This window comes from Bos indicus x Bos taurus, chromosome 22, assembly GCF_003369695.1.
Source record: "Bos indicus x Bos taurus breed Angus x Brahman F1 hybrid chromosome 22, Bos_hybrid_MaternalHap_v2.0, whole genome shotgun sequence".
Classification (NCBI taxonomy): Eukaryota; Metazoa; Chordata; class Mammalia; order Artiodactyla; family Bovidae; genus Bos; species Bos indicus x Bos taurus.
Window position 1 is genome coordinate 6,348,051 of NC_040097.1, and position 19,768 is coordinate 6,367,818.

At 51.0% G+C, this 19,768-nt stretch overlaps 1 protein-coding gene and 1 long non-coding RNA gene across 20 annotated transcripts in view; one reads left to right on the plus strand and one right to left on the minus strand.

The window, feature by feature from the left end:
* The window catches only part of ATP2B2 (ATPase plasma membrane Ca2+ transporting 2), a 380,950-nt gene that overhangs the window by 328,490 nt on the left and 32,692 nt on the right, over positions 1 to 19,768 (plus strand). For all 19 annotated transcript variants that reach the window (XM_027522833.1, XM_027522827.1, XM_027522826.1 and 16 more), the window contains 3 exons: positions 1,417 to 1,659; positions 14,103 to 14,344; positions 15,943 to 16,177. In XM_027522833.1, the coding sequence (XP_027378634.1) occupies positions 1,417 to 1,659; positions 14,103 to 14,344; positions 15,943 to 16,177 (720 nt within the window). The remainder of the gene's footprint in view (positions 1 to 1,416; positions 1,660 to 14,102; positions 14,345 to 15,942; positions 16,178 to 19,768) is intronic.
* LOC113880545 lies at positions 295 to 10,526 on the minus strand. Its single transcript, XR_003507762.1, has 4 exons — positions 8,209 to 10,526; positions 7,700 to 7,833; positions 956 to 1,018; positions 295 to 606 (listed from the first exon to the last, which is right to left on the minus strand). It is a non-coding gene; the product is annotated as an uncharacterized LOC113880545 (long non-coding RNA).

Below are 19,768 nucleotides of genomic sequence, written 5' to 3' on the forward strand. Positions count from 1 at the left end.
ATCCCTGGGTTCGGAAGATACCCTGGATAAGGAAATGGCAACCCACTCCAGTATTCTCACCTGGAAAATCCCCTGGACAGCGGAGCCTGGTAGTTTACAGTCTGTGGGGTCGCAAAGAGTCAGACACGACTTAGCAACTAAACAACAGCAGCAAATGATAAGAGAAGCTGCAGGAGCACTGAATTCTACCAATATTCATTTTTTAGGAACATGACCTGCTATTAAAATTATTCTAGGGACTTCCCTGGCAGCTCAGTGGTTAAGACTCTGTGCTTCCAATGCAGAGGCGAAGGTTCGAATCCTTGGTCAGGAAAATAAGATCCCACACGTCGCATAGCCAAAAACATTTTTTTAATTATTCTAATTGCACTCTTTTTTACCCTTGTTATAAACAGTTATAATGAGGAGCAAGAAAAATGGAATCAGATCCCTAGGCTCAGACTAGAACATCTGACTCAGCCTTCAGCTAAATCCGCCTTTTCACATGTGTTCTTGCCAGTAGGGTCACTGTGTCAGGAGGACCTGCAGTTAAGAGTGGTGGTTCCTTAAGAATCACTTTATTTGCATTATTTGCTTGAGAACCTGGAAGAAGCTAGGAGTGTGATGCTGGGAGGAGAGAAAAGAAGGTGAATATAAGGCAATTAATAGTTGTAGAGTAGGATTTCATTTTTGTTCTAAATTTAAAGAGAAAAGATATTGTTATGTAAGATACTTCAGTGCTCGATGGTAGAATTATGACTGACTTGTTTTTTCATGCGTATCTATATTTAAAAGAAATTTGTGATTTTTATTATGCAAGTTATAGTATGTAGTCATTGTAGGAAAATGGAAGCTGTAGATTTTTCAAAGGAGGCAATAACAATCTCCTATAAATGTCTCTCTCAGAAACGATGACACTAATAATTTTGTTTTTTCCCCATAGTCTCCTATGTCTATTAACACATATATAACTTACACTTCTTCACTTCTCATGAAACCAAAGTGACCGTGAAAACCATGCACCAGTGAAAGATGGTACCTTTGGAAAAGAAAAAACCCATAATCAAATTAAGAACTTATTTCTGTTAGGATGTAAAAGGAAAGTATCTGAAGTGCTCAAAGAGGACCCAGCCTTCATTTATCATGCTTTTCACTATCTTTTCCATAAAGAATACAGACTACATCCGTAATTCAAATTAATAAAGTCAACTAATCAACTCTTTTAAATGGCTCAAGTAATGTAAAAGGAGAAAGAGAAAGTGCTGTACACAAAAAAAGGAACCCAGATGCCAGACGCTCTTGAAACCCAGATCCTTTGCCCAGGAGTGAAGCAGAGGGGCAGTTGCGCCTCATTTACTGAGTGTTTACACGGTGCCCTCACTCCCAGCCCCCAGCTCCCTCTCCTCACTGTCCCGTCTCCCCTGCCCCCTCCTGCAGAAAATGATGAAAGACAACAACCTGGTCCGCCACCTGGACGCCTGCGAGACCATGGGCAATGCCACGGCCATCTGCTCGGACAAGACAGGCACCCTCACCACCAATCGCATGACGGTGGTGCAGGCCTACGTGGGCGACATCCACTACAAGGAGATCCCCGACCCCAGCTCCATCAGTGCCAAGACCATGGAGCTGCTGGTCCATGCCATCGCCATCAACAGCGCCTACACCACCAAGATCCTGGTGAGTGGGGAGGCGTCCAGGGGGTGATGCAGGAGCACCTGGCTGGCAGAGCAGAGCGATTCGTAATTTTAAATCCTGCTGATGTATTTTGGGTGGTCAGATAGTAAGCAGTTGTTTCTCTTTGACCCAGCTATGATGCTTGTGTGTGTGTGTGCTAAGTCACTTTAGTCGTGTCTGACTCTTTGCAACCCTATGGACTGTAGCCTGCCAGGCTCCTCTGTCCATGGGATTCTCCAGGCAAGAATGCTGGAGTGGGTTGCCATGCCTTCCTCCGGGGGATCTTCCTGACCCAGGGATCAAATCCACTTCTCTTATGTCTCTGAAGTTGGCAGGCGAGTTCTTTGCCACTAACACCGCCTGAAGCCCCAAAAGTGAAAGTGTTAGTCACTCAGTGGTGTCTGACTCTTTGTGGCTCCAAGGACTGTTAACCCGCCAGGCTCTTCAGTCCATGGGATTCTCCAGGCAAGAATACTGGAGGGGGTAGCCATTGCCTTCTTCAGGGGATCTTCCTGACCCAGGGATCAAACCCAGGTCTCCTGCATTACAAGAAGATTCATTACCATCTGAGCCACCCATGGGGGGTGGGGGGGGAGATGACTGTTAATTGTGTTTTTTAGATCCTATCATTTCCCTCTCTACAAAAAAAAAAAAAAAATCTTTTTATTAGTTAGTTTCTGCTATATAATGACTCCAAAACATAGTGGCTCAAAAGCAAGCTGTGTCTGTAGCTCACAGTTCTGTGAGGTGGGAGCTCAGGCCGGGCTCAGCTGGCGGACGCATTCCCTTGTGCATCCACCCTGGGTCACGCGCACAGCTCTGCTGATCTTGGCAGGACTGTAGGCTGATCTGGGATGACCTCAGCTGGCATGGCTCATCTCTGCTCTGTGTGGTCCCACCTCCTCCATCAGGCTCGGCTGGGCACTTCACGTCATTTTGCCGCGTACTATTGGCCAACACACGTCGAGAGCCCTGTCCAGATTCAAGGAGCAGGGAAATAGACCCCAGTGTCACATTGCAAAGGGCATGGATTCAGAGAGGGGACTCACTGTGGCCATTTACAGAGCCTACCACCAGCGACAGTGTAGTTATTAGTGATAGTAGGGGCATTACTAGTTTTAATAAGAAAAAAAAAAACGCTCATATTCCTGTCTCAGCCACCTAGAGTCATCATGCTAGAATCCCTGTTTGGTTCAGAAGCACAGGTTGCTGTTTTGTAATTAACCAACATTTGAGTGAAGAGAAATACAGACCGGTCCATCCAGAGTTCTGTCGGCTCCCAGATGCAGGACATTCCTGCAGAGCGAGTGTCTGAGAGGACAGCTGAGCTTTTTTGCCTGCCCTGCCAATGTGCCCTGGCCCTGACCCCTCCTTCTGCCCCTGAGCCAGCCTGAACCTTCTGGATCAGACTGGGTTGCAGAGTGCCAGAGAGTGAGTCAGCGGCCGGCCGAGGGCTGAGGGCTGGGGGCGGAGGGGGTGGGGGTGCGTTTGCTGGAGGGAGGCAGATTCTGCCTCCAGACACTGGGGCTGCAAGAACTGTCCCGTCCACTGTGGCTGAGCAGCTGCCCCATCAGCCCAGAGCTGCAGGAGGGCTGGGGAAGCAGCCCTGACAGGAGGAGAAAGTAGGTCGGGAGAAAGCGTGCAGATGGGTGACAGAGAATGCTGGGGGTGGGGGAGGGGGGCGATGCCAGAGATGACGGCGTTTTTGTCTCCTTCCACCCCTCCCCCCACCTCCCAGCCCCGATCTGGGAATCAAGGGAGGTGGGGCGAGGCTTTATTCTGTTCCTCAGGCCTTCCTAAAATAACCAAGATGCCGTTAATGATCTCGTCCTGTAGATGTTGCAGAGAAGGGAACAGGGCAATTCCCAGAGCAGGCTTCGGGTGGTGGGGGCGGCTGTGTGGGCAGAGCCCTGCAAAATGGGCTTGGATGAAGATGTATGTTATGCAATTACAGTTAAAAAAGGAGTTCTGGGATCTGCCAGGAGGGGCCACAGAACATCTCTGCAGCAAGAAGGCTCTATTAGGCAGTGTTTCACATTGCCAGTGGCAGAGCCACAGTTCATTTCCAGATGTGGTTAACTAGATGGTATCCAGTGGCTTCAAGGACAGGGGTCCTCAAGTCCACCTAGGGGAAAGGGGTATTAACTGCCAAGACTGGAGAGAGCTCAGGGACCCGGGAACTGGGATTCTTGGTTTGTAAATAGACCAAGTCTCTGACCTCTCAAGCACCAGTGTCCCCTTCTGTGCCTTGAAACCTTGCGCCTCTCTTTCTGGGGCTTCCTTGAAAGAACCCTGGCTGTTCTCCTTTCTGTGAGCTAATAGCCAATCAGTGTGGAAGGGACAGCAGAGGCGCCTGGCATGACTGGATGGTGGTTAAAGCCCACACCCTGGAGCCAGACAGCCTGGGTTCAAATCCCTCACTAGCTGTGTAACTGTGAACAAGTTACTAAGCCTCTCTGTGCCTCAGTTTCCTAGGGGAAATGATAGGATTATTGTGAGGATGAAATGAGTTACTAAGTGGAAAGTGTTTAGCACATATTCAGCACTCAGAGTGATTAGCATTTTTTGTTGTTGTTAGCAGTAAAATCACCCATTTGTAGCCATGCAGAGGCTAATCAATAAATGAATAGACAGCAGAGACATCAAGGTTACAGAAGAAAGGGTTTTGCTCAAAGTTGGTGGCAAAGCCAACTTGCAGACACCCTAAAACCAGCTATTAAGTAGGGTGCCCAGATTAGGTTCTTGGTCCTTGAAACCAGTCATGCAGCATCTTTAGTACTGGTTGGTCTCAGGAAGGAAGGCCTGGAACTCAGAGAGTCAGATTCACAGCCAGGACTGTCAGCCATATGGAGAGAAGGGGCTCCCAGGACCTGCCCTTGTAGTCCTAGAGGAATTTTGAGAAGCATTATGGGCTTCTCGGTCCAAGTAGAAGTCCAGCCACCCTCCAGATCAGGCTGGGAAATCTAGATGTGGAATATCTTTACCACGCAAAAGGAGATGGACAGGAAAGGTGCACAGTGTCTCCACAATATCTACCAGGCTAGACTGGGAAATGAGCCTGGCCTGGGAAACAGATCCTGGCCAAGGTTGTGTTTCCCCCTGCAGGAGGGTGCCGATTCTTCTGTGTCTCATGTGGTCTGATTGCAGGCTGTGTGCTCTGGGACACAGCTGAGTTATCTCTGCTCCCTCCAGTGTAGGCTCTTGGGAAGTACTAGTTGGGCGGGTGACGTACGTGAATTGACTGGTGAATAAATATATGCACACGTAATCAGTGAGATGGGGACTAGGTAGGGAGAGGGATGGATGGACAGATGGAAGATGGATGGAAGGATGGCTGACAGATGAGTAAATGGATGAGCAGGCAGATGGATGAATGAGTGGGTGGTGAATGGACGAGTCTGAATTGATAAGAGGCTCAGGATAGGGCTACCTCCATGGTCTATTTTCCTATTTTTGTGGCAGCAAGAAGTAGGAGTTGGCCCTGGCCCCAGTCTAAGGCCAACACCCAGGCTCTCTTGGTACCTCCAGCATGCCGAGGAAATCTTTTCTGAAAGTGCCCTCAACTCTCTACTCTCCATTGATCCAGAGACTTCCAAAGTAACTAATGGCTGTTATTCTAAAAGATTAAAAAAAAAAAAAAAAAACTAGATGCATATTTGCAAGGGTAGTTTGTATAGGTGTAATCTGCATGGATTCACAGACCTTAGGGACCACCTGGTCCAGCCCCCTCACTTTACTCTGAGGCCCAGAAATGGGAAAGGACATGGGCCAAGTCACCCTGTGGGTTTGTGCCATTAGAATCCATGTCTCCTGACTCCCAATCCAGTAAGCAGTTTAGGAGCTTTGGCTCTGAAGTCCAACAGACCAAGGTTCAAACTTCAGCTCCAGCACTTACCACCCATGTGACCCTGAACCAGTTACCTAACCTCTCTAAGCTTTTGCTTTCCAATCTGTTAAATGAGTGTAGAGTTAATCATAATTGCTAGTATTCACTTAGCCAGACAGAATGCTGAGTGCTTAACCCATGTTGGCTTGTATGAAGACTCCATGAAATAGGCAATGTCACATCTCCAACTCGTAAATAAGGACAACGAAGCTGGGAGGAATTAAAGAGCGTGTCCAGAGAAGCTAAAGAACAGGGCCAGGTTTCAAACCCACGTCTGTCCAGTCCAGAGCCTGCACAGCTCACCACCACCACCGCTCCATGTCCAGCTCCTCTGGCTGTATACATGCCTTGAGGCAGTTCCCAGGGCTGCTGTAAGAAGTTCCAGGGCTGCTGTGAGATCAGATAAGAGGATGTATGTGTGGTTTCCAGTGTAGCGCTCGACATGTAGCAGCTACTCCATCCATGTCAGTTATTGCTCTTATTACCTCCTTTATTATTTCTGAGCCTTAGCCTCCATAGCCTGCTCTTCCGGCCACTGTCTAGCTTGACCCTCCACATCCCTTCCAGGTAATCAAGGCATATGACCATTTTCATCTTGCAGCTGAGACAACAGAGCTGCATAAACAGCAGGTGTCCTGACCCAGGTTGCTCCGGACACCAGGTGACAGAGTTGAGCCCAGAGAATTGTGGCGGAGTTGACCAGGCGGGTGAGGAGGCGTTCTGGGCAGGGCCACACAGCCTTTCCAAGGCCCAGAGACCTTTTAGAGATGAGACAGTCTGTGGCCTGGGCATTTCCCAGGGTCAGAGTGATGAGAGGTGAGGCTGAGAAGGCTCAGGCTGAGAAGGCTGAGGGCGAGTTGGGGCAGTAGCAGTTACGCCCTTCATGGCCTTTCTCCTCACAATGCTCAGAATCACCCAGGCACTGGGTGTGAGAGTGGAGGCTGCTGGGGGAGACCAGGAAATGGGACCAGGAGGTCCCTCTCAGGGGGCCAGCCTCAACCACATGCCCCATCCCTTCTGAGGACACCGGAATTCTCTTCTTTCCACTCCTGTTTCTAATCACTGGCAACTAAACTTGCCCTCTGAGGCAAGCGACATGAATCATCTTTTAGTCAGATATGGCTTCCCTGCCTCAGAAATCCTGGCGCACCCTCAGATTGGCTTTGTTGCCTCTAACTCTCTGAGTGTTGAGACTTCTACTAGCTGCTTCTTCCTGTCGCCCTTCTGCTTCCCAGAGCCGCAGCTGAGCTCTCAGATGGAAATAGCTCCTTCCTCAGACTTTAGAAGTGTGCTTTCTTTTGGGAGAACGTTCTCCTTTTCCGCCCACGTTTATTCTGCGCTCTGAAACCACCCAAGCGGACTTTAATTTTTTTTTATTTTATGAGACCTCTTTTAAAGTAGGTTGACATTACAGTTAACATTTGAATTATTAAAATGAACATGGGCACTTGTGGAGTCAAACTGTTGGAAGTTTATGGCATATATTCTGGTAACATAAACTATTGAAAGAAGAACAAATCTCCTTGGAGTCCCTGAAGTGGTTTTCACTTCAGGGAAGGAGCAGGAAGGATTTTCCTGGCAGGATGGTTTTCCTGAATAAATAAGGCAAACTTCACCACGTAGAGACTTCCTAGGTGGCGCAGTGGTAGAGAATCTGCCTGCCAATGCAGGAGACCCAGGTTTGATCCCTGGTTCGGGATGATCCCCTGGAGAAGGGAATGGCTACCCACTCCAGTATTCTTGCCTGGAGAATCCCACAGACAGAGGAGCCTAGCGGGCTGTAGTGTATAGGGGTCACAAGAGCTGGACACGACTGAACATGCACTCACCTAGTTAGAAATTACAGGTGCTACCCCATTACCAAATTGAGGTGCCTCTATACCCCCAAGAGCCCCAGTAAAACCTAAAAGGCAGGAAGGATCTGCTTGATTGCATGTCTCATCAATCTTAGAGCTAGAGCTCCTGGGAGGAGGGTGAAGTGGGGCGCTAACTCTGGAAAGCAGAGAGTCAGCCCTTTAACTCAGATCTAGCTCCAAACCCAGGGTGCAACTGAATGTTCCAAGGAGCCTCAAACCCCCTGAGTCAAGCCAGTTCTGCAAGGGACTCTGGCCAGGACAGTGGTTCCAGAAGGCACAGAAGACCCTGGAAGTGACTTACCAGGGCATTCAGACGGGGAGGTGGGATTGCTCTTCGTCCTGGTCTGTGAAGTGACGGTGCCTTTGTGTTGAATTCAACAGCTGTTCTGGTTCTGTTCATTGGTTTTGTTTTTGTTCTTTTTGAAAACACTGTCCCTAGGAGAACAATTTAAAGCGAGTAACCCTGGATGGGGGAGTCTAATTTTTAACAGAACTGTTAATCCATGTATCCTATCTTCTCACTGTACGTGTGCACACACACGTACCACACAGCACGTACACCATGCCCACACAGGTGCCTGCACACACACACACACACACCCTGCATGCACATATACTGCACTACACACAGTGCACACACAGGCGTGTGTACACACACGTACCACGTCCATGCATGCACACACACCCACACACACGCATACACAGTGCAGTGGCGAGCTCAAGAAGGCCCCCGGGGAGTCTGCTCTCACGGGTGTGTCTCCCCAGCGTGCTTCAGCCTGTCCAGCTGTCATCCAGGACACACACACTGACCTGGGCCTCTGTAGCCTTCGTGAAGGTCCTGGCTCTGCCCTCCTGCCCCTCAAGGCCTAGCTCCTGAGAAGCTCCTGGGGAGGCAGAGCCTCAGATAACAGTTCTGGAGACCAACATTCTGACGAAATCCCATCCCATCTGGCCTCCCCTTGGCAGCGCTCCACACCCACAAACACCAAATTATTCATTTATTCATTCAACACATATTCATTGGTTACCCACAGTGGGAAGCAGAGATAAGCAAGACAGCCCTCCCCACCGCCCCCACCATGGGCTCTAAACCAGTCACCCACCAGTAACCTCGTTAACCAACCATCTGAAATGCTAGGGAAGACAGGCAGGGCTGCTGGGAAAGCGTTCTGTGTGGACACAGAGCTGAGACCAGCAAGGGTCAAATCCTACTATCTCAGCCACTCACGAGCTGTGAGACCCGGTCTCTCCAGGCCTCCGCATGCACCTGGGAATAGTAACAGTCTGTCCCCTAGGAAGCCATGAGGATGTAACTGAAGATGCATGCTTAGCGAAGAGTTTAGCAAGGGGCAAGCGGAGTTGGCATCTGGCACACAGTCCTTGCTGCAGCTGCCGAGGCTCCTGGTGGTCCATTCAGGCCTTGGGGAGGCTCCACTGCCAGTGCCCATCCTCAAGGGGTGAGAAGAGTGGGCTCAACTGCCAGAGCCCATCAGAGAGTGAAAAGTCATTTTCTAATGTGCTTTCACAAGTGTCGTCCTGTGGCCATGGCTGAAGTTTACCGTGCTATGTCTGTTGGGTTTTGAGGGACAGAGAGGGGGTATTGAGGGTATTTTAATATTTCAGTAAAAGACATATAACTTAAAATTGATCACCGTAACCATTTTGGTGTACACATCAGTGTCATTAAGTCCAGTCACATTGTACAACCGTCCCCACCACCTGCATCCAGAACTTACCATCTTCCCCAACTGCAACTCTGTTCCCTTTACACTCTCCCCATCCCCCTCCCCCCGCCCCTACTTTCTGTCTGGATGAAGGTGACTGCTCTAGGGACCTCGAATAAGTGGAATCACACAGTATCTGTCCTTTTGTATCTGGCTTATTTCACTTAGCATAATGTCCTCAAGGTTCATCCACGCTGGAACATGTGTCAGCGTTTCCTTCGTTTTTAAGGCTGAATACCATTCCACTGTGTGTGTAGATCGCATCTTCCTTATCTACTCGCCTGTTGACGCACAGTTGGGTTGCTTCCATCTTTCTGGCTGCTGTGAACAGCGCTGCAGTGAACGTGGGTATACAAATGTCTTCTCGAGTCTCTGCTTTCAGTTCTTTTGGGTATATACCCAGAGGTAACATTGCTGGATTGTATGGTAATTCTGTGTTTAATTTTTGAGGGACCTCCCTGCTGGTTTCCACAGTAGCTGCGCCATTCTGCATTCCCGCCAAGGTTTCCAGTTTCTCCACATCCTTGCCGACACTTGTTTCCTATTTTATTTTGGATAACGGCGTCCTCATGGGGGTGAGGTGGTACCTGCTCGCTATATGTTTTTAAATCTCATTTTTTCAGATGTTATTTATAACTTGCTGCTCTTCGGGTCATCATTCCTTGTGTCTGAGCTCCAGTCACTTCCAAGCATCCCAAAACAGGAGCATGAATTGCCCTCTCAAAGTTATGCTTACCCAGCTCACCCAAAGTTAGCTGCACCCAGCACCCCCAAAGGGCTTAGTGCTCATACAGGGACATGTGCAGTAAACAGCACTGCATTGGGAATGAAAGGAACTGGAGGCAGCCCCAGGCCTTTGACCAGTCTTTGCAGGAGGTCTTTGACCAGTAGCAAATCACTTCCCCCCAGGCCTGCCTGCTGCCCCTCAAAACCAATGCCTTAACTCTCTTACAGACTTAGAGCCCTGGAGAGCAAAGGCTCTTGGGAAGTCTACAGTTATAACAAAACCTATGGGTTTGTTGAGATTTAAAAAAAAAAAAAAAAAGCCTAAAGAAAAAAGGGGCGAGTCCCTACTTCTTAATAATACACGTAGGCGATTTCAGAGCTCAAGTTCACGGAAACAAATTGAATTATGGAGGAGCCAGCTCTGCCTTTTGCAGCCATGGATTGTTTGAAATCCTTTTAGGGGAAAATTAAAATATTTCATAGAGGGTAATAAAATGCCGTGTGTTTGCAGGCATAACTGCTCAGCTCTCTTGGGCAAATAAGTAATTAGCCATTTTTATTTCGGTCCTCTGTATCATCATCTTCTTTCATAAGCAGGGTGTGGGGGGAACCGTGTGGAAGACACATAAAACTCTGGAAATCACCAGAAGGTTAATTATAAAATTGTAAAAAAAAAAAAGTAAATAAATATGTAAATTTTCAAAGCACACATAACCACATGCTGCAGAGACTAAGAGGAGTGCTTAATGTCTCTTTTCCCAAACATCAGGAAGAGGGAGCTGTCAGATTCTTCTGCTTTCAAGTCACATCCACACAGTGTGGGAGTGGGGAGCCTTCCGAGGCCCACAGTGCTGGGACCTAGTCGGACGTGGCATGGAGCAGGGAGGGTATTCTCAAGCTGGACCCACGGCCCCCAGAACCCTCGGAGGAACCCGCAGCTCCGCCTTGTTCTGCCATCCTTCACTACGGCCCACGATGCAGCTGAAGGAGTGGGTTGATTTTTTTTTCTCAGCTGGAAATCATTTGCTCCAGCCTTTCCATGTGACACGTGGGGACCCTGAGGCTGACGACTTAGGGTCCACGGCTATATATGGCGAGGTCAGTGCCCGTGACCCGCCGTGTCTCAGGTCTGCTCCTGGGGCCTGAGCCCTGACTGTGGGGCAGAGGGGGCCGGCCAGGGACAGGTCCTGTTGCCATCCTTCCCCCCGCACTGCCAGCCCATCCATGCCAGCATCCTCTGGGGTCTGCCTTCCTCTTACCTGGCTGCTCGTATGAACACCACCAACAAGGCTGAGAGTGAGGGTTTGGAGGGCTCCTGTGCGAGGCTGGTCTGAGACCCACAGAGACCCACCCGTGGGGTAGGAGAGGGACACAGCATGTTCACAGACAGTGTTCCTCTTCAGTGTCTCTCTGGGGTCTGCGTTTGTCCATGGTGGCTCTCACCGCTCCCAAAGCCACCTCCACCCGGGTTGCTGCACACTGATTTTATACAAGTGGTCTGCATGTGTGGTGGGTGGGGGCGGGGGGGGGCAGCTATGGGAGGTGAGCCTGCCTGCCACGTGAACTTCCCACAGCCACCTGCTAAAGCTGCCGTCAGCGCTCACGTGGAGCACCTTGTGCTTACCTGGCCACCTGTGCCTCTCACCCCCCGCCCCCAGGGCTGGTCTGCATTGAGCCATCTTGCAAACAATGAGTAAATACCTACTGTGTGCCGGTCTCTGTGCTGGCCCTGACAACCTGGGCAGGGGATGGAAGAATACAGCTCCTACTCAGGGGGTGACAAAGTCATCAAAGACAAGGAGATACCTGTGCTGGTCCTTAAAGGGCGAGGGGAGTTTGCCTGGCAGGGAAAGGAGGCAGGAACTGCAGGGCTGAAGGGACAGGGTGGAGAAACAACAGCCTCTGTCCCGGCAGCCACGCGAGGAAGTGAGAGGCACTGGGGAGATGTGGGTGGTGGTTTCACTGAGGTTCAGGGCAGAGGCTGTGGTGTCCTTGCAGCCCAGTTAGAAAGGAGCAACCCCCCATTTCATCCGACCCGCCTCTTCCCCCGCTGTGTCTACACATCCGTTCTCGACGTCTGCGTCCCCATTCCTGCCCTGCAAATAACTTCATTGGTACCATTTTTCTAGATTCCACATACATGCGTTTATATACGATACTTGTTTTTCTTTTTCTGGCTTAACGTCACTCTACATGGTAGGCTCTAGATCCATCCACACATGTCCACTGCTATATGTAGAATAAATAGCTAGTGAGAAGCTGTTATGTAGCATGGGGAGCTCAACTCGGTGCTCCATGATGACCAAGAGGGGTGGGATGGGGGTGGGGGTGGGAGGAAATTTCAAGAGAGTGGGGATATATGTATGCGTATAGCTGATTCCATTCATGTATGGCAGAAACTAACACAACATTGTAAAACAATTATATTCCAAGTTTTAAAAAAGAACAAACTAGTGCCCTAAATGGGGATAACTCAAAAACTGAATATTTTTGAGAATGAAGCAAGTTACAGAAGAACGTGTACAGCCTCCTTACCTGACCTTTGCAACATGTAAAACAGCACTGCACATATATACCGTAAGTTAAACTACATGAAATTGCCGATGGTTGGTCCCTGTGACACAAAATTAGCTGTTGCGTTTGGTTCAACCTCAGCTGAAGTCACAAAGGATGTTACATTCAGAGCATAGAATACCACCCAGCCGTGAAAAGGATCACACTGTTGAGGCATGGAACAACTTGCCTGGACAGCAGGGGACTGTGCTGAGTGAAAAGAAGCCAACCTCTGAAGGTTACATACTGTACAGTTCCATCCATATAACTTGCACAACATGGCAGAATTACGGAGCTGGAGCACAGATTAGGCGTTGCCAGGTGGCAGGGAGGGGGAAGGGACAGAGATGACCGAAGTCATGAAAGGGCAGCATGGGAAGTGAGTCAGAAAATATGGATTCGTGCATATATGTGGAATCTGGAAAAATGGTATAGATGATCTTATTTGCAAAGCAGAAACAGAGACACAGACACAGAAAACAAATATATGGACACCAAGGGGCAGGGAGTGGGAAGAATTGGGAGACTGGGATTGATATATCTATGCTGTTGATCTATGCGCAAAATAGATACCTGGTGAGAACCTGTTGTATCGCACAGGGAGTCCCACTCAGGGCTCTGTGGTCACCTAACTGGGAAGGAAGTTCAAAAAAGAGGGAATGTATGTGTACGGAAGATCCCCTGGAGAAGGAAACGGCAGCCCACTCCAGTATTCTTGCCTGGGAAATCCCATGGACAGAGGAGCCTGGCGGGCTACGGTGCATGGCTTCACAAGGAGTCAGACAGGACTTAGCAACTAAACAACAATAATCACACGTATACGTCTAGCTGATTCACTTTGCTGTCCAGCAGAAGCTAACACGGCATTGTTAAGCAACTAGACTCCAGTAAAAATTCATTATAATAAATTAGGAAAACAAACCATAGACAGTAAAATTTAAATTTTATTAAAATTTATATCCACATAGAAAAAGGCACTAAATTTTTTACAATGGTTATCTCCAGAAAAAAAAAAAAAACAATGGCACAGGGGAGTGTTGTGGTGAACAGCTGTGCACCTTGATGATGGTTGTCACAGGAATCTACACATGATGCTGTTGTTCAGACCTAAACACACATAGAAGTGCTTTAGTACTGGTGAGATCTGAATCCCGCCGGGTCGGTTCTACCATCGTCAACACCTTGGTTGTGTTCTCGCGTGGTCCAGTTGCTCGGGAAGTGAGCACTTGGGGAAACAGGATGAAGGGCATAGGACACCTCTCTGTATTATTTCTTGTCGCCTGTGAATCTAGCATGAATCTCGAAACAAAAAGTTAAAACACAGAGGGCAAGGATGAATACCAAATTTAAGAGTTTCCTTGTGGGACAAGGAGTGGGTTATACAGATGCAGAGGGCTACACGGGGGACTCAACTTTATCTGTTAGGCTTGACTTCTTAAAAAAAAAGAAAACTCTGAAGCGAACAAGGCCTCAGGTTCTGCAGAGCTGGGTGGTCTGAGCACAATTTTTTTTTTTATTCTGTCACCGATTTATGTTTGAAATCGTAAGTCTTAAAAAGCCGATCTTGGTTAATTCCCATCATCCGAGAGGTGGGATGCAGAGGCCCGAGTGCGGGAGTGCGTAGGAGCAGCCCCACCCAGCCCCGCCGCCCCGTAGTGCCCAGGTGGCCATCCCAGCGAGCCGCCCCGCCTCTCCCCGCAGCCCCCGGAGAAGGAGGGCGCCCTGCCCCGGCAGGTGGGCAACAAGACGGAGTGCGGCCTGCTGGGCTTCGTGCTGGACCTGAAGCAAGACTACGAGCCCGTGCGCGCTCAGATGCCCGAGGAGAAGCTGTACAAGGTCTACACCTTCAACTCCGTGCGCAAGTCCATGAGCACCGTCATCAAGCTGCCGGACGAGAGCTTCCGCATGTACAGCAAGGGCGCTTCGGAGATCGTGCTCAAGAAGTGAGTAAGGGAGCCGCGGTCTACGCAGGGGCCTGGCGCAGGCCGGGGGCGGTGCTGTGGGCGGGGCCGGGACGCCCAGGGCTTTTGCTGCTGCTGCTGCTGCTGCTGCTGCTGCTGCTAAGTCACTTCAGTCGTGTCCGACTCTGTGCGACCCCATAGACGGCAGCCCACCAGGCTCCCCCGTCCCTGGAATTCTCCAGGCAAGAACACTGGAGTGGGTTGCCATTTCCTTCTCCAAAGCATGAAAGTGAAAAGTGAAAGTGAAGTCGCTCAGTAGTGTCCGACTCTTAGTGACCCCATGGACTGCAGCCCATCAGACTCCTCCGTCCATGGGATTTCCCTGGCAAGAGTACTGGAGTGGGGTGCCATTGCCTTCTCCAGCTTTTGCTGCTATTTCCTCTTAAATGGAAAAGACACTGGTGCTTGGACAGAGGGAGGGCAGGAGGAGAAGGGGGCGACAGATGATGAGATGGTTGGATGGCATCATCGACTCAATGGACATGAGTTTGAGCAAACTCTGGGAGAGGGTGAGGGACAGGGAAGCCTGTGTGCTGCAGTCCATGGGGTCACAAAGAGTCGGACACAACTGAGCAATGAACAACCTCTTAAATGTTCATGCAGAGAATTCTCCCTTTCCCCCCTAAGTCACTGTCTCATCGGGAAATTCTCCCTATTATCACTGTTGGAGCCCCCTCCTGTCACTTCTCTGAGTGTGGAGTTGGTTGACAACACGATTTTCACTGTTAGCCAATCTCATCTGACTCCAGGTGTCAGAAATAAACTCGGAGAACTAAGCAAGTCAGGCCCCATCTCTGCACCCGTTTTCCCATTTGTACCTTGAAAGGGAATCAACCCTTGTTACACATTGGAATAGCCCCAAGGAGATTTCTAAACAAACAAACGCTGATTCCTGGACTCGCCCCAGACAAACTGAATTGGAACCTCTGACCTGAGGCTCAAAGGTGGGGATTTGTTCAGTGCTCCCCCGAGCCATCTTGATGTGACTGGTGAGGTCAGAAACCCCTCACCTAGGTTTTATGCCCTCTGAAAACCATTTTAGCTGTGAAACTACCTTTTCAGATGATATCTTGTGAAAATGAAACAAAGTAGATAGGTTCTTGGTGGATGGCCTGAGGGCAGATACAGCAACCAGGCCACCTGATTTCTTTTTAGTTGGTCCTGATTTCAAGTTCTTCCCTGGTAGCCAAGCTGGTAAAGAATCTGCCTGCAATGCAGGAGATCCCAGTTCAATTCTTGGGTTGGGAATTTCCCCTGGAGGAAGGCATGGCAACCCACTCCAGTATTCTTGCCTAAAGAATCCCATGGACAGAGGAGCCTCACAGGCTACAGTCGATAGAGTCGCAGAGTCAGACACGACTGAAGCAGCAATCAGCAGCAGCAGATTTCAAACCTGCCTGGGGCCCAGTGGCCAGGACCACCCCAAGCGTTATGAGAGAGGGACTGGACGGGCCCTGGATGACCGACCCCGGCCAGTGCAGGGCGTCACTTGGGATGTGGGGGTGCGCGCCAAGCCCATCGGCGGGAGGGTCCTTGGGCCCTTGGCTGCACCTTACCGACCCCCCTCCCGCCTCCTCCAGGTGCTGCAAAATCCTCAACGGGGTAGGTGAGCCTCGGGTCTTCCGGCCCCGCGACCGGGACGAGATGGTGAAGAAGGTGATCGAGCCCATGGCCTGCGACGGGCTCCGCACCATCTGCGTGGCTTACCGCGACTTCCCCAGCAGCCCTGAGCCTGACTGGGACAACGAGAACGACATCCTCAATGAGCTCACCTGCATCTGCGTGGTGGGCATTGAGGATCCCGTGCGGCCTGAGGTAGGTGCCCCACCGTGGCACCCCAGGGAGGGGGTGAGGCGGGGCATCCAGCCTGCTGCTGGATGACCTGGCATACACCACCTGACCGCTCTGAGCCTCAGTGTCCCTGCAAGGCCCGCTGGTCTCCTCTGGACCTTCTCCTACACTTTCAGACTGCTGAGACCAGCAAAGCCACACTTGTCTGCTTGGGCCCCAGGGCAGAGCCCACAGCCTGGCAGGCAGTGTCACTCTGCCGTGGGGTCTATCCTGGAACAGTCCACTCGATCACCCAGAGACCTTCTCTCCGGGGCTCTGGGGACAGGCATGGGGCCTGCCTTGCCCTGGAAGCCTCAGAGGAGTCAGGATTTCCTGTCAAAAATCCACAGGCCCCAATTCCAAGGTCCCTGCAAAGGAGATGCCCACTAACAAAGGTCACCGCACTCAAGAAGACCCCAAACATGGGCATCCCCGTCAGCAGTTTAGAGTTCTCTGCATGCAGACCGAGGTTCCCAGTTAGTTTTCCCTAGTGATGCATCGGGCAGTCTGCCTTCATCAGGTTTCCAGGGCAACAGAGCGGGAAAGTTAACTGAAGGTCACATTCTCAAGCCGAAGGGAAGGAGGAGGCATGACTGTGTCCCCTCCCCTCAAAGGCCGAGGGAAGTGATGTAACACGTGCATCTGTCGGGGCACTCGGCTGACACAGTGGGTCTTCCGTCTTCTTTAGCTGAATCTGAATTCAGCTGGAGATTTGCAGGGTTGGGGGAAGACGGGACGTGCATGATCAGTTGGGCTGCCCAGGCTGGAAGGGGGGTGTGAGACGACGAGAGAGCAGCCTTGAATCTCTAACACACCACTGTGGGCAGGCAGAGCGCACTCACTCACCCTGGGAGCCGGAAGTGGGGGCAGGACACAGGAGCGGGTGGCCTCTGCTTCCTTGAGGACTAACGCAACTGCTGGGCCGGAAGGGCTTTGATTGTGGGATTTGGTGATGGCCTCTTGGGAGTGTTACAGACCAGGGTTCTCGGCCCCCTTAATCAATAGAAATTGATACGAGACCAGACAAGGCATTCAGGCAAGGCTTTGTTGGGGCCCCTGCTGCAGCAGAGGGGAGCAAGAACAAGTAACAGGTTTCTTTAGGGGATCGCCCACCCCGTGGGTGGTCTTGTGAACAGGGCGCATGCACAGCACCCTGCTTTTGCTCCCAACTCTTCCAAGTGGCAATAGGGTTCTCCTGGTCTTTTTTGTATCTTGTTGTCTATAATTTGTCCCAACTGGGCATGCATGCAGTCATTTGTTGTCCCTTACAGTTTCTTCTTAATTTGTTTTATGTATTTTTGGCTGCCCTGGATCTTTGTTGCTGCGTGCAGGCTTTTCTCTAGTTGCGTGCAAGCAGGGCTCACTCTCCAGTTGTGGCGTGCAGGCCTCTCATTGTGGTGGCTTCTCTTGCTGTGGAGCATGGGCTCTAGGCACGTGGGCTCAGTAGTTGTGGCACACGGGCTTAGTGGTCCTGTGGCATGTGGAATCTTCCTGGACCAGGGATCGAACCAGGGTGCCCTGCATTGGCAGGCAAATTCTTAACCACTGGACCACCAGGGAAGTACCTTTATGGTTTCTTTATATTCTGTTGCTTGAGGAGATGACTGCCCAGGTGCTAGCCCTGCAGTAAAGGGTCCCAGGCTGCAGCCTGTCTCGGGGCCACCTTCCTCCACTGAGGGCAACTTCAGGGTGCCCCACTTACCCTGTCACCGTCCTCGGGGGCGTCTCTGGCTGTTCCCTGCTCTTCTTGGAGCCTCCATGTTCCTTTCTTTCAAGTGAAGGGGGAACAAAGAAGCTCCTGCCCCCCAACCCTGCCAATCCCCGGCTGAATTCCAAGCTCCTGGCCTCTGTGTTGTAAGATTCTGCATTCTAAAGACCAAGTGAAACCTGAAGGTCACAGACGTGGCCTTTCACATTTAGGCAACAGGGAGATGGGTCAAAACTGTGAGTTTGGGCATCAGACAGACCTGGGCTTCTGAGTCCCTCAGCTGTGTGACCTCGGTCCAGTTACATAACATCTCTGAGCCTCCATTTCTTCATCCGAAGACTGGGGATAAGAATAGTATTCTAAACACACACACACATGCCTCCTTCCTCCCACCCAGAGCCTAAAACAGCAAAGGCAGTTAGTGCCCCTGGGGCTTGGCACCAGAGCTGTATGCTTTTGCCTACAGCCTGTACCTCTCCCTGGACACACAGCCATTTACCAGTCTCCCTGGGGGAGTGCCTGTTCATTACCAGCTACTAATGGGATTGGGCTTTGCTGTAATGTGTTATACCCTTACAGGTGACTGAGATGCACAGTGCACGAAGCTGGCCTGCGGCTCCCCGGGCCTTCCCGTCCCCAGAGCCCCCTCCAACCCCCATGCCCGAGCTCCTGCCTTGTCACCCTGAAGCAGAGTGGAAAGCAGCATTGCACACACAATATGCTGTTTCCTGGTCGTGACCCCCAGTGATGAGAAATGTATCTTACGTCAGGACTCAGCAAACACACACACTAAACCAAGATACGACTCTCACAGAGTAATGTGATGCACTAAAGTATTTTCTGTTCTCTCCTATCTCTTCCTTCATTTTTTTAAACACTGGTCACCACCCACAGAACTGATTTCACAATCCACTAAAGGGCCGAGACTCAAGGTCTGAAAGGCTGATCTAGTCCAGACGCCTTCCCACTCTCCCAATTTGCAGAAGAAACACGGAGCGCCAAGCAGGGCCAGTGAGGGGCCCACAGTCTCGCTGAGTGAATCCAGGTCTCCTGCCTGGAGCCTGCGCCTGGGGGCCACAAAAATGAGAGGGCAGGTAGCTGTGGGTCAGGGGGCTGAGAAGAGGAGAGAGGGCCCGAGAGGGCTGAGCGGGGTCCCTGCTGTTTTCTGTATCCAGAGAAGCTGGCTTCAGGCGCAGACACTGGGAGGGGGTGTGGGCTTCCCAGGGTGACGCCAGTGGTAAAGAACCCACCTGCCAATGCAGGAGACCTAAGAGACTCAGGTTCGATCCCTATGTTTGAGAAGATCCCCTGGAGGAGGGCATGCAACCCATTCCGGTATTCTGGCCTGGAAAATCCCATGGACAGAGGAGCCTGGCCGGCTATAGTCCATGTTGCAAAAAAATAGAATGCAGCTGAAGCTACTTAGCATGCACGCATGCACGCTGTCCACCCTGCAGGGCTGGGTGCACAGTCAGCCCGCACTGGAGAAAGGGGGCCTGATCCCAACCCCAGCTCGAACACTAGCAAGACACTTCTCCGCTTCATGCCTCAGTCCCCTCATCTGTAAAATGAGCGGTTGGCCTGGGGACTCCCCAGGTCCCCGTCTGAGCCAGCAGCCTGGGAGGCTTACCTTCAGTCAACACATCCTGTGGCGACCTTCTGTCTCCCCAGGGCTCACCCTGGGATGTGAATTTAGAAGCTGGAACTGTGCTGGAGGGAGGGGGCTTACTGGAGGGAAGTGGGTTCTCATCCCGCCCCTGCTCCTCCTTCCCATAAGACCTCCTGTACATCGCTGCCCCGGGCCTCAGTTTCCCCATCTGAACAATGAGGAAGTTAGACATCCTCATGTGAGGGGCACGGTGGGGTTC